General features: G+C 43.4%; 1 protein-coding gene across 4 annotated transcripts in view; it reads right to left on the bottom strand.

Annotated features, from left to right (window-relative positions):
* The window catches only part of HEPHL1 (hephaestin like 1), a 44,507-nt gene that overhangs the window by 3,049 nt on the left and 26,813 nt on the right, over window positions 1-14,645 (bottom strand). For 3 of the 4 annotated variants that reach the window (XM_079973404.1, XM_079973403.1, XM_079973406.1), the window contains 7 exons: window positions 10,586-10,798; window positions 8,244-8,457; window positions 7,214-7,353; window positions 5,150-5,284; window positions 3,663-3,769; window positions 2,742-2,964; window positions 735-874 (listed from right to left, as the gene is read on the bottom strand). In XM_079973404.1, coding sequence (XP_079829530.1) covers window positions 735-874; window positions 2,742-2,964; window positions 3,663-3,769; window positions 5,150-5,284; window positions 7,214-7,353; window positions 8,244-8,457; window positions 10,586-10,798 — 1,172 coding nt within the window. The remainder of the gene's footprint in view (window positions 1-734; window positions 875-2,741; window positions 2,965-3,662; window positions 3,770-5,149; window positions 5,285-7,213; window positions 7,354-8,243; window positions 8,458-10,585; window positions 10,799-14,645) is intronic. The other variant, XM_079973405.1, reaches the window with a different exon arrangement.

Here is a 14,645-nt window from a genome sequence, read left to right as displayed (position 1 = left end):
ATTTTTTTGGTATGTGACTATGAAATCTCTTATTTCAGTGGGGGAAGAGAACCACATGCTTAACACTCTTTCTCTCCTCACCTCCCCTTCCTTAAAAAAAAAAAAGGGACATTGAAGTGCTTAGCTTGGCAGAATCATACCCTCTGTTTTGTTTGCTTTTTGAAACTCTGAGAAGATAAAAAAGAAGAAGCTCCCCTTCCCCCTCATTTGAGGATGGGCAAATATGTCCATTTTTGTTTATCTTATTTTTTTCTTAAATTCAGTTTTCCACATCTCCATATCAGTCTGCATTTTATTTATTTTTAAAGTTCTCATGAAAAATCACCTGCATTTTAGCATATTTTTGTCTGCAGTTTTGCCAGCGGCACAAAGTAAATGGTTGGAGATATGAATTCTCATCTATGTGGAAGATATACACCCACAGCCATATATATATATAATCTAATCCACCAAAGGGATTTACTTATAGAAGCACCCTCCACTTATGTATCACTCTTCAGGGATTAATAGGATATAATCCAAGTGCATTGTGCTTATGGAAAAGTAGCTAATTGTAGCAGCATGACTAAAATGCTTTACCTCCTTTTACTAATTGTGACCTACTAATTTCCTGCTGGTATAGGATGTGCATGCACACGTGGTTTGTTTGCAATAACATCCCTGCTCTGAGAGCTAATGCTTTCTATTTAAGTTATTCGTCACAATGCAAATGGTACTATTTTGCTTATACCAACCTTGAACAGAAAGCTCTCTCCATGGAAATGGACAGTATGAAGGTCAATTTCATTTCCCATTCCAATCAGGTACCAGTTGGTGTTTTCCCCTTCGTTCATCGTTAGCCCATGGAGATTGTCATAGATCTTTCCATTGATTGCTGAAGGGAGAGATTTGCAAAGTTTGCAGAGGCATGCAGGTTTATCAGTGGGCTCCACTGCAAATTAAAATTGCTATCAAAGGGTTAAAAGGTAGCAGAAACGCTCTAATCACTGAGCAGCTGGAAGTCATTAGGTTTCCAGGAACATGAGTTTGTATAAATAGTCTCCCGTGTGTTTGCTTGTCCCTTCTCCCCTTTTGGGCGTATTTGCTGATATGTGTGGTTCGTGGCCGGGTTTTTTGTTTTTGTAAATAAACCTTTCTTTGAGTTCCAAAACCGCTTGCTCCAAGACTCCTCTTTGAAAAGAAATACTGCCTCTCCTGCCCTTCTTAAACTGCTGCGTGAAATGCTCTGCTGTAATGGGACTTGAGACGATGGAAGCGCACCGGACATTTACTTTGCATTAAACTAATTAAAGTTTAATGGGACAAGGTATATACCGTATTTTTCTGTGTATAAGGTGATGCTTTTCGCTAAAAAAATAGGCAAAAATTGGGTGTCGTCTTATACACGGATAGTGAATGCAGAGAGGGGACGTGCGATTAATGGCAGCAGCAAGCAGGAGATTGGCAGTGGTGATTGGGCGGGTGATTAGTGGCTGTGGCTGCGGCAATTGGGCAGGCGATTGGCGGCTGTGGCGAGGTGGGCAGGCGATTGGTGGCTGTGGCAAGTGGGCAGGTGGGCTGTTGGTGGCAGCAAGCGGGCAGACAATTGGCGGCTGCGGCGAGGTGTGCAGTGGCTGTGGCAAGTGATCGGCAGTGGCAGGCAGGTGGGTGAGCAATTGGCAGAAGTGACCTCCCCCCCCAAAGCTAAACAACTTACCGTATTTTTTGCTCTATAAGACTCACTTTTTCCCTCCTAAAAAGTAAGGGGAAATGTTTGTGCCTTATGGAGTGAATGTAGGCTGCGCAGCCAGAACAGCAGGAGGGATCGCTGCTTTCGCTGCGCAGCGATCCCTCTTGTTGTTCTGGCTTCTGAGATTCAGAATATTTTTTTTCTTGTTTTCCTCCTCCAAAAACTAGGTGAGTCTTATGGTCTGGTGCGTCTTATAGAGCAAAAAATATGGTAATTTCTTAATTTTGGGTTTAAAAAAATAGGGGTCGTCTTATACAAAAATACGGTACATTATTCAAAACCTCTGCTCTTGCTAGAATGATTGGCTTGGATCCAGAGAATCCCTTGCCTTTGTGGATTTCCTCTGGTCTCCTCCCTCCTACTGGCAACTCTCTGAACCACATGCTTTGCCATTCCAGGGGATTTCCAAACCCTCCGGATCAGCTTTCGCTAGAGCAGGAAGCAGGCAACAGGGAACTCCTGTTGAAGAAGTATTTCTTTAGATCAGGCATGTCCAACTTTCAAGAGACTGTGATCTACCCCCACTATAAAAAACAAAACAAAACTGGCAGTGTTCTACCCATTGGAATCCAAGGTTGTTGATCAACCAGTAGATCATGATCAACCAGTTGACATCCCTGCTTTAGATTAAAGCTTTTTATTTCCAAGCATTTCTTTGTATTAAGGTTTTCATTTCTAAGCCCTGCAAGGAAAACCTCCTCTCTTATTTACCTATTCACCAGCCGGTCCTTGTCTGAATGTTTTTCCAGCTTGAAAAGCTTGTCACACTCAGAAAGCAAGTACCTCAGGAGGTGCCCTCTTCTTGACACAATGCTTTCTTAAGTGCAGGGAGCATTTGTGTTGCCTATCCTCCAACCCCATCAGTCCTAACAGAACTATAACAGAGAAGCGCTTTGAATGTCTGCATTTATTCCTGCTTAGTGCATGTCGCATTGTGCAACTGTTCAGTAGCAAACCTGAATGTTTCACGAAGTAACATTTAAAAATAATAATCCTATGCTCAACAGCATACCATGCATATTGTTCCCTTCCACAAAGTCATCGGTGTGCTTGAACGCCTTCGGATCCTCCTGTAGATATTTCTCAATGTTGTCATTCAAATACCAGGACCTGTTTTCATCAAAGACCAGGAACAGAAGGGCAAATTCTCGGTCAATGTCTGTTCTTAAACCCTTTTCATTTAAGACTCCTTTTCTGCAAATTATAAGCGGCCCGATCAAGCCACTGTACATATCCTGGAATTAAAGAGAAATGGAAAACAGGGAATAATATTGTGTTAAAAAGACTGTACAGTGGTACCTCGGGTTACATACGCTTCAGGTTACATACACTTCAGGTTACAGACTCTGCTAACCCAGAAATAGTACCTTGGGTTAAGAACTTTGCTTCAGGATGAGAACAGAAATTGCCCCATTAGCTAAAGTGGTGCTTCAGGTAAAGTATGGAACTCCAGAACGAATTAAGTACTTAACCCGAGGTACCACTGTATTGTGTTTTTAATATTTGATTGGGAGCTGCCCAGAGTGGCTGGGAAAACCCAGCCAGATGGGCGGGGTATAAACAATAAACAATAAATTATTATCATTATCATCATCATCATCATTAATTTATAGATGCATGCAGTTATTTTGTTCAAAAACCAACTTTTTAAATGAAAGGCCCCTAAAGCAACTGTGATAACAAAGAGCCATGCCAGAATAACAACTATAATAATGTAGCAAAGTGTTAGAACAGCGGTCCATGGGGAGATTGGGGGAGATCAGGATCCAGGCTGAATCCTGTTCCCCATCCCTGATTTACATTTGGCTTTGTACAGATGGAGCTTGATAATATAGTATTCATTTAACATTTCAGGCAAATAAATATTTTCCAAGGGTGCTCCCATAAAAGACACACAGGGCATGGGGCAGGGGCACACCTTCATTACATTTACCTTTACAAAATGCACTGTTGAGTAGTAAACCCAAGTAATACAGTTGGGATCAGAGACTCCAGGTCCTGACCTTTCTGGGACGTTCCATCGGTAAGTATTTATTTCTCCTGTCCACATATATAAAAAGGAATAAAGAACAGTTTGTCAAAATCCAAATATCTCATGAAACTCAGTACTTTGGTTTAAAACCAAAACATTAAAAACATCTCATGAAAAACATCTCATTAAAAACAGTAGCTTTTAAAAATAATAATATTTATTCATTTTCATAACTAAACATTATAATTTTAAAACAGTAAATATAAACCACACACACAGAAAAAACATTTTCACATCATATTAAATCCACATTTTGGGATTACTCAGATCCCCGACTTCCCTCCATTCCCACCCCTGGTTCTTTTGTATCATCTTATATTATACATGTCTGTAATTTCCTTATTCTTAATTATTTCCAAATTTAACATTATTCTTAATATTACAAGTGTTTTTTTAAAAACCTGCTATTGTATAAACTTTCTTACAATGCTTTTGTAAATATGCAATAAACATTTTCCATTCTTTTTTATATTTGTTGTCTTTTTGATTTCTTAATCTTCCAGTTAATTTAGCCATTTCAGCATATTCCATTAATTTAAGTTGCCAGTCTTCCTTAGTAGGGACTTACGGTTCTCAAGCTGGTATGGTACAAAACTCAAAGGGTGTTAACACCACCCCCTACCAAAATTAAGGATTTCCAGTCCTTAATGAAAACATCATTTTTTAAAAAATGAAATATTTATTTCCCACCTTTCTGCTACTTAAGGCAGCTTACAACGAACAGTTCAGACTCACAATAAAATTAAACACACTAAAACACCATAGCAGCAATGTGATGGTGTTGGGCAATGCAAGCAATCCCTGGCCAAAATCTGTTGATTGTACTAATTATACAACCATCTTAACTTGATATTTTTTTAAAATGTGGCCACACCTATAGGTCTGCCAACATCAAGACATCTCCATATTTCCCTACTGTGATTAATTCTAGTTTAAAGGTAAAAGGTAAAGGTACCCCTGCCCGTACGGGCCAGTCTTGACAGACTCTGGGGTTGTGCGCCCATCTCACTTAAGAGGCCAGGGGCCAGCGCTGTCCGGAGACACTTCCGGGTCACGTGGCCAGTGTGACATCGCTGCTCTGGCGAGCCAGAGCCGCACACGGAAACGCCGTTTACCTTCCCGCTGGTAAGCGGTCCCTATTTATCTACTTGCACCCGGAGGTGCTTTCGAACTGCTAGGTTGGCAGGCGCTGGGACCGAGCAGCGGGAGCGCACCCCGCCGCAGGGATTCGAACCGCCGACCTTTCGATCAGCAAGTCCTAGGCGCTGAGGCTTTAACCCACAGCGCCACCTGCATCCCCTTAATTCTAGTTTAGTGTGCATTAAAATACCAAACGGAACACATTGTTAACAGAACCTAAAGACTTGGAAACATGCAGTGTAATTCACCTGGCATCGTGGTGCGTGCTTTATTCCCAGCCGCTGTTGCTTCCACGCCATGTGCCGATACTGAATATGGACGACTAGCTTTGTTCTTAAACACAATTAGTATTGAGTCACCAACTTCTGCATGGATCAAGGGCCCTAAGGTGGTGGTGGGTGTTTGAAAAAGTCAAAAAGTAACAGAGAGGCATGATGCAAAGTTAAAAGATAAGAAATGAAAAGACAAAACACACACACACAAAATGCTGAGCACCATAATCTTCCATATCAGGGTTTCCCAGACTTGGGCCTGCAGCTGTTTTTGGACTGGTCCTGCGAGTTGGGGGATGATGGGAGTTGTGGTCCAAACACAGCTGGAGACCCAAGTTTGGGAAATCCTGTTCCATGTTATTGTTGGGCGTTCACCGCTCAGTGGAAATGTACTTGTTTTTTCTCTCTAGCTTTCGATTACGGTTAGACTATTTTTGAATCTGTCTTGCTTTATAGCACTGATTTTGCGGTTTTATTATTAATATTATTGGCACTGTTGCTGGTTCTTATTTTACTTTCATTCTGCTATTTGTAATTATATGGTTTGTTTATGTTTTATGTAAATACTTTGAGGTCACTTGTGATGAAAAGCAGTTTATAAGAACATTAAAACACCTTCTCATTCTAACGCTAGACAAGACTGGAAATGGATAATAACCAGGCCTGTTACTTGGAGAGAAAAAAAGATTAATTGAGTAGCAATGCAACTGTAGGCATGCCAACTTGGAAGTAAATCCCACTGTGTTCAGTGCCATATAGTTTTCAACAAAGAATGTGCTAGAAGGTTGTTCATATTTTCTCTAGCAGCCATTAAAAGAACCTGTGGCCCTCCAGATGCTGTTGAACTTCCAGCTCCCCCTAGTCCCAGCCAGTATGGCCAAATGGAGATAGGAAGGATGGTGGCCTGTCCCATTTTGCCACCTGAGGTAGAACAGGAAGTTGTCGTCCCCCACCCACTGCCACTACAGCCTTGCTTGCTGGAGTTGTGGGGCAGCAGCAGCTTCTGGTGAAAACTCGCATGAGTTCCATGAGATCTCGCAAGATCTCCCTGGAAGCCACCACTGCTGCTTCTCCTCACGTCTCCTGTGGCAACAGCAGGGGCAGGTGCGGTACCCATGGGGGCAGGGCTGTCTTAAGCATATGCGGCGCCGGGATGCAAAGATCCGTCTGGTGGATCCATCTGGTTGCCCAGTCCCAGGCACGCAGGAGGGCAGAGCCAGCTGGCCACCTCAGCGTCTTGCTGGCTTGGTCACCCCCAAACGCAGAGCCGCCCGAAGCAGAAGAGCCCGCCGCAGTGCTCCAGCCAATGGGCGGGCTCAACTCTTAGGCCCCGGACTCTCGGCCTGGTGCCTCTGAGAGCCCGGCACCCAGGTGCCCCGCGCCCCTAGTGCCTATGGGTAAGATGGCCCTGCATGGGGGCACTGCCCCATGGGCTTCTGCCACCTGAGACAGCTGCCTCAGTCTGCCTCATGGTTGGGCCGGCCCTGTAATCAACACCAGAACATAGCTGTCAATGTTTCTCCTTTTTAAAGGAAAACTCCCTTATTCCGAATAGGATTCCTTGCAAGAAAAGGGAAAAGTTGACAGCTATGCACCAAAAGGGCCACAAGTTTCCCATCCTTGCTTTAAACAAAGGCTGCACAAAGCATCTTATTTACTCTGCATGCGTTGCTGAAGTGAAGTCACTCAACTTATTACTAATGATATATTTTAAAATAAATCATTGAACTTAAAAAAAGAAGCCTGCACACACATTTCTTTCAACCTGAACTCGGACCGATAATTGGGACAGTTCAGGGGAACTCTAATGATGTAGCTCCCTCTCCTGGTGAGACGCTTGCTTAGCCTCTCTTTGACTGCGGTTAAAAAAAAAACTCTTGCAGAGTGGATGCATTCAGACGGCACCTTTGAAAGGCGGTAGCTTTCACCCCATGCTGCGTCCTTGCCTTTTCCTCACAAGCTGAACCAAACACCAATGCTTAATATTTGCAAGGTGCTTTCAAGAGTTTCAAATGAAATATGTAGCACCAAATTTCTCACCTAGAATTTGCAGATGCCGCTCCTTTGTGCCCCTCCTTTTGCGCTCCACGAAATCTCCACTTTTGTATTCTCTATAAACAGCCTTCTTGTATTTTGAACCAATGAGGCCTTCACCTTGGCTCACAAAGACATGTCCGTAACTTGAAAACATTTTACAAGGCGAGAAAACAGTTTAAAAGACCCCCAAAATATTTACCATTCTTAAGCAGAATAATAAAAACTGAGGCAATGATAGAAAGACAGTGACACTTAAAGAGGCAAACTGTGTTCTGAATAGCTGGACAGTGAAATTTGTAGGCCTTGTTTACCCCAGGATGTGAGAGGGCCGAAATGGAAATAGTTGAAGCGATGCACAGTGCAATCCTATGCACATTTACCTCAGCTGCAAGTCCCACTGTCTTCAATAGGATTTACTTCAAGATAAAGGTACCTTGGGTTGCAATTCTCTGCAAAACCTACTTGGAATTAAACTCCACTGAATAGCAGAGCATACTTCTAAGTAAATATACATAAGCTCAGGCTGCAAGTGCCTAATTTCTAAAGACAAAAGGCTCAAATCTGCCAGGAAGCCATGACCTGTGACCCGGAAACAAAGGACGATGCTGTGAATTTTGGTTCTCTCAGGTTATCTTTTTTCCACATTTTAATCCACCTCCACCTTTCAACATCTGTTTGCTATTTTCTTTTTATTTTAGAAAAATAAATCCTTATGAATACTTGTTAGCATTTTAGTGTGAGTTTATTTTAATAAATATGCAGTTTTGACCAATATGCACATTTCTGCAAGCAATTTACCCAGGTGTAACACATTTCTGCATGCTATCTTCACTAAAATATGTGTTTTTCTATGCTTTCCCCTAACATAATGCATTCATATATTTTTAAAAAACACATTGTTGAGTTGAAGAACTGTATCACGAAATTCAGAGGACTGTGAATCTCAAAGGACAGCTGGGCTTTGGTTCACAAATTAGATCCAGAGAATTTGGCAGTTTATCCTATCAAAATCAAAATTGCCCCTTATCTGTACCTTTCCTCTTTGCTCGTTGCCTCCCCCGTCTGCTCTGCTCTGTTCTTATCAGGGGCATAGTCCCACTCCATTTCTTCGGCAGCAATATAATATGTTCTCATGGTTCCATAGTGCCTCCCATCGTGAGGTGTTTTGCCACAGGGCTTAACTTCATAAAGCTCCTTCATCCCTCCTGTAAAGTGATCGAACGTCCTGCAAACCAACTGGAAAGTCCCTGAAAGGAAATTGTGACATTTATCACCATGCTAGCTGCTCGAGGAGATGATTGTTGGTGTTATTGCACTTTAAATCACTGTACCCAAAGCAGAAATACAGCACCCCTCTGCCTGCCGGCTACAATCTAAAGTGAAGAGACAATATATATTAGTGTGGGGGATGAAATAAAAGGGAAGGCTGTTCAGCTGGAGGGGAAGCCAAGGTGAACAGATGTGTCTTAAGGAAGTGGGAGAGCATCAGCTGTCAGGAGGCATGCAACTGTAAAGGTAAAGGTAAAGGTAAAGGGACCCCTGACCATCAGGTCCAGTTGTGGCCGACTCTGGGGTTGCGGCGCTCATCTTGCTCTATGGGCCGAGGGAGCCGGCATACAGCTTCCAGGTCATGTGGCCAGCATGACTAAGCCGCTTCTGGCAAACCAGAGCAGCACATGGAAATGCCGTTTACCTTCCTGCCGGAGCAGTACCTATTTATCTACTTGCACTTTGACATGCTTTCGAACTGCTAGGTTGGCAGGAGCAGGGACCGAGCAACGGCAGCTCACCCCGTCACAGGGATTCAAACCACCAACCTTCTGATCGGCAAGTCCTAGGCTCTGTGGTTTAACCCACAGTGCCACCCATGTTCCTTCTGCGACTGTAGAAAGCTAGAAAAGTAAAAGGGTGCAGGTGGGGAATAGAGAAGGTGAGCAAAGATTTGACAAGAAGATTTGAACCAGCAGAGTGAAGGATCAAGGGAGGAGTATGTAGGGGAAGATTGGATTATTTCACACAGAATCACAGAACTGTAAAGCTGGATGGGACCCAAGGGTCATCTATCCCAACCCCCCCGCAATGCAGGAATATGCAGGTGGATCAAACCTGTGACCATGACGTTATCAGCACCATGCTCTAACAGATTGAGCTAATTGGTGGTACATTTACATTTTAAATGTTTTACTCCCGTTGCGAATTGCCCACGGAATGTGACCAAAGGAGGGTATAAAAATGCTTTACACACACATATATATATGGATGGGGACATAGGTGGCGCTGTGGTCTAAACCACTGAGCCTCCTGGGCTTGCAGATCGGAAGGTCAGCAGTTCGAATCCGCTCGATGGTCGTGAGCTCCTGTTGCTCTTTTCCAGCTTCTGCCAACCTAGCAGTTTGAAAGCACACCAGTGCGAGTAGATAAACAGGTAAATGGCATTTCCGTGTGCTCTGGCACTCAGCACGGTCTTCCATGCACCATGTTTTTGTCATGCTGGCCACATGACCCAGAAAGCTGTCTGTGGACGAATGCCAGTTCCCTCGGCCTGAAAAGCAAGATGAACCACATAGTCGCCTTTGACTTTACCTTTTTACCTCTCCCTATACATATGGATGGGACGTGGGTGGCGCTGTGGGTTAAACCACAGAGCCTAGGACTTGCTGATCAGAAGGTCGGCGGTTCGGTTCAAATCCCCGTGACGGGATGAGCTCCCATTGCTCGGTCCCTGCTCCTGCCAACCTAGCAGTTCAAAAGCACGTCAAAGTGCAAGTAGATAAATAGGTACCGCTCCGGCAGGAAGGTAAATGGCATTTCCGTGTGCTGCTCTGGTTCGCCAGAAACGGCTTAGTCATGCTGGCCACATGACCCGGAAGCTGTATGCCGGCTCCCTCGGCCAATAAAGCGAGATGAGCGCTACAACCCCAGAGTCGGTCACGACTGGACCTAATGGTCAGGGGTCCCTTTACCGTTATACATATGGATACAGAAGGAAGATGTTGCTGCAGATTCTGCAGCGGCCTCTTTCAGCTGTGTTTTGCCCTTGCATAACTTGATGGATGGAGATGCACACATGAAGAAGGCACTCCCTTACAGCATAGCACTGACAATAGTATTATTGCAATGTTGATTATAACATAGGAGTGTCTTGCATTGCATCAGTACTATGTCCTTTGGCTCAAGCAGTTTATAAATCAGTTGATACACTGATACTTCAAAGTAGAGGCTCAATGAGCGTATGGATGCTACAGCAACATTTACAGTGTTCTAAACATTCATAACCCAGTGAGCATCACAATGATTTGATTTATCAACGCACATGGTGACAGCTTTGTAGTCACATGGAGAAAGGATGCTCAGGTGCCACTCCCAAAAACCTACCTACTTGGTCTGGCTGCATCAGGGCTGTTGCCGACGTGTGAGGGAACAAGGCAAGGGTATCCCTGGTTGTGCCACCCAAGTGAATGGTGTTCCCTTGGAAATGAACACCATGCATGTCTGTTTCCGTGCCTAGTCCAATACTATGCCAAGAAACCTTGTCATCCTTGCACATGGTGAGTCCGGGCAGGTTCCCAAACAGATAGCCATTGACAGCTGAAAGAAGAAAAAACACACAAGATCTCAGATTACTGTGCTTTTGCAAACCCACAACTGAATTTGCTCATATTCACCTGCTTGTTACCCTTGCCTCTCTGCTCGCCTGTTCTCAACTACTGGCAGATTTTAGAGCTCAACTACACATTATACTGGGACGTGGGTGGAGCTGTGGGTTAAACCACAGAGCCTAGGACCTGCTGATCAGAAGGTCGGCAGTTCAAATCCCCGCGACGGGATGAGCTCCCATTGCTCGGTCCCTGCTCCTGCCAACCTAGCAGTTCGAAAGCAGGTCAGACTGCAAGTAGATAAATAGGTACCGCTTCGGCGGGAAGGTAAACGGCGTTTCCGTGCGCTGCTCTAGTTTGCCAGAAGCGGCTTAGTCATGCTGGCCACATGACCCGGAAGCTGTACGCCGGCTCCCTCGGCCAGTAAAGCGAGATGAGCGCAGCAACCCCAGAGTCATCCGAGACGGGACCTAATGTTCAGGGGTCCTTTTACCTTTACCTTACACATTATACACAAATGTGCAAGAAATGTGCCCTGCCTACCTGTCAAATTTGGCTCACCAGGGAAAAGGGAGATTAAGATCTGTTCCAGTGGCCAGAAAGGCTTCCCCTGCCTTAAGGAATAGTTGACCCGGCTGACAAGGGATGAACACTCGCCTCTGCCAGAACTGATCATATCTTGGGAGGTTCTGTGAGGAGAGCAGTGATTGGGCTCTAGGTTTTGGTTCCCTCGGTGGGGCTACTGGGTGGATTCAATCCACCTATGACTGACATCGAAGATAAAGCTGTCATTTTCAAGATGACACCACATCCTCTGGGCACAATAAACATGAGTTCACTTACATGTGTAAGCAACTCTGGGTGCATTATTAGGGTAATGCATGATCATTTATGTGCCATTTTGGTTCACAGGAATGCTCACAAACTCAATGTATAATGAACTCATTCAGTTTAGTTCATGTCCTGTGAACTTGGCACCTATCTGCTGGAGGCAAAGAAGCTGTCTAGAGAACTTCATTAATGCTTGCCCTGCTTTATTATTAACAGGACCAAGTCATCTCTGAACTTGTCCTCCAAATAATTCAGATCTTGCAGATAGGATACTAATAGGTAGCAGCAGCTTGAGTCTTCATCCAGACTGCAATGCAGCATTTAACGCAACCCTACAATTAAGTTCGCAGAAGATAATGGTTTACATTTCTTCCTGGCTTGCCTGTCCTCACATGCAGGTCAGTCCTTTGAGGCCTCCTTGAAAAAAATACCAAACTTTTGCAAGTTTCCCTAGAAGTGCCTTTTGCTGGTCCTAGGCAAGTAAGCCTGATTTAACACTTCTTTGACTGCAAGCTGTGCCTAAGTTTATATGTTCCTGGAGTTTTCTTGGCAGGGGTACTGGAGTGGCTTGCCGATTCCTGCTCCAGGTGGATCACGTTTAGTCAAAACTCTCCACTATGACCTGTCCGTCTTGGGTGGCCCTGCACGGCATAGTTCATAGCTTCTCTGAGTTATTCAAGCCCCTTCACCACGACAAGGCAATGATCCACAACAAGGCTGTATTTTGTCTTCCTGCTTATTTAACTTATATGCAGAATTCATCATGCGAAAAGCTGGACTGGATGAATCCCAAGCCGGAATTAAGATTGCCAGAAGAAATATCAACAACCACAGATATGCAGATGACACAACTTTGATGGTAAAGAACCTCTTAAAAGTGGAGAGCGCAAAATATGGTCTGAAGCTTAACATCAAAAAAACTAAGATCGTGGCCACTGGTCCCATCACCTCCTGGCAAACAGAAGGGGAAGAAATGGAGGCAGTGAGAGATTTTACTTTCTTGGCCTCCATGATCACTGCAGATGGTGACAGCAGTCATGAAATTAACGGACGCCTGCTTCTCGGGAGAAAAGCAATAACAAACCTAGACAGCATCTTAAAAAGCAGAGACATCACCTTGCCAACAAAGGTCCGTATAGTTAAAGCTATGGTTTCCCCAGTAGTGATGTATGGAAGTGAGAGCTGGACCATAAAGAAGGCTGATCGCCCAAGAATTGATGCTTTTGAATTATGGTGCTGGAGGAGACTCTTGAGAGTCCCATGGACTGCAAGAAGATCAAACCTATCCATTCTGAAGGAAATCAACCTTAAGTGCTCACTGGAAGGACAGATCCTGAGGACTACTTCGAGATAAATCTGAGGACAGAAGTGGAGAAACGAGTGATCTGGGACGCAAGCAAGGCCGTGATGAGGGGTTTCCTGATACAACAGAATTCCTTAAAAAGGAGGAAACAGCATGAGAAGAAAGATAAAATTTTGGAAAAGATAAAAGATAGTGAAAAGAAATTGAGATCTAAACCAAAGTCACATGAGATCTTGAGAGAAATTAAACTGTATCAGAAGCAATATATGGAATTGATGAACCAGGAGATTGAATGGAAAATTAAGCGAATGAGACAAAAGACATTCGAATCGGCAGATAAATGTGGAAAACTCCTATCATGGCAATTGAAGAAGAGACAGAAATTGAACACAGTCACAAGTTTGGAGGTAGATGGAAAGAACATTTCTAAACCAAATGAGATCAGCAATTGCTTTCAGAGTTATTTCAGAAGACTATACGCACAAGGGCCGGAAAACGAAAGAGAAATGGAAGAATTTCTCAAGAAATATGGATTACAAAAAATTTCGCAAGAAAGTATGTTGCTCTTAAATGAGAAAATAACTGAACAAGAAATAGAGGGTGCCATTCAAAATATGCAATTGGGGAAATCTCCAGGGCCAGATGGATTAACCTCCAGATACTACAAAGCTTTGAAGGACTGGATAATACAGCCGCTTAAGGAGGTTTGTAACGAGATATTAGAGGGGAAAAGGGCACCTGAGATGTGGAAAGAAGCTTTTATTACACTTATACCAAAGACTGAGATTGATAAAAAACAGATCAAGAACTACCGCCCTATATCACTACTTAATGTGGATTACAAAATTTTTGCAGACATTTTGGCAAAAAGACTGAAGAAGGTGCTGGTGGAGGAGATTCACAAAGATCAGGCAGGCTTTCTCCCGGGTAGACATATATCTACTAATGTAAGGAATATAATTGACATTATAGAAATGTTGACAGTGAATATTAATACAAAGGCAGTTTTAATCTTTGTGGACGCGGAGAAAGCCTTTGACAATATATCTTGGAAATTTATGAAGAAGAATCTCCATGGGATGGGGGTAGGCCAAAAGTTTGAAAATGGTATAAGTGCAATTTATTCTGAGCAAAAGGCAAAGTTAATTGTAAATAATGTGGTCATGGATGAACTACCTATTGAAAAAGGGACACGGCAGGGGTGCCCAATATCCCCATTACTTTTTATATCGGTCCTGGAGGTTTTGTTAAATATGATTAGGGGGGACCAGCTGGTAAAAGGGATTCAGGTCGGAGCTAGACATTACAAATTGAAGGCCTTTGCAGATGACTTAGTATTGACCTTGCAAGAGCCAGACACTAGTACCAAAAGAGTTCTAGAATTAATTCAAGTATTTGGCCAGGTCGCAGGATTTAAGTTGAACAAACAAAAAACTAAGGTACTGGAAAAAAACTTAACAAATGTTGAAAGAGAGAGATTCCAAGAGGAAACTGGGTTAGTGGTGGCAAAGAGTGTAAAATACCTGGGGATTAACATGACATCTAAGAATGTAAACCTATTTAAGGATAATTATGATAAGTGCTGGACAGAGATAAAGAAAGACTTAGAAATATGGTCGAACCTGAAGCTTTCCTTGTTAGGTCGAATTGCTGTAATTAAAATGAATGTATTGCCTAGAATGTTATTTTTGTTTCAGACATTACA

This window comes from Podarcis cretensis, assembly GCF_951804945.1.
Source record: "Podarcis cretensis genome assembly, chromosome: 4".
NCBI classification, from domain to species: domain Eukaryota; kingdom Metazoa; phylum Chordata; class Lepidosauria; order Squamata; family Lacertidae; genus Podarcis; species Podarcis cretensis.
The sequence above is the reverse complement of the archived record's forward strand: the minus strand, read 5'-3'. Positions and strand labels throughout refer to the sequence as shown.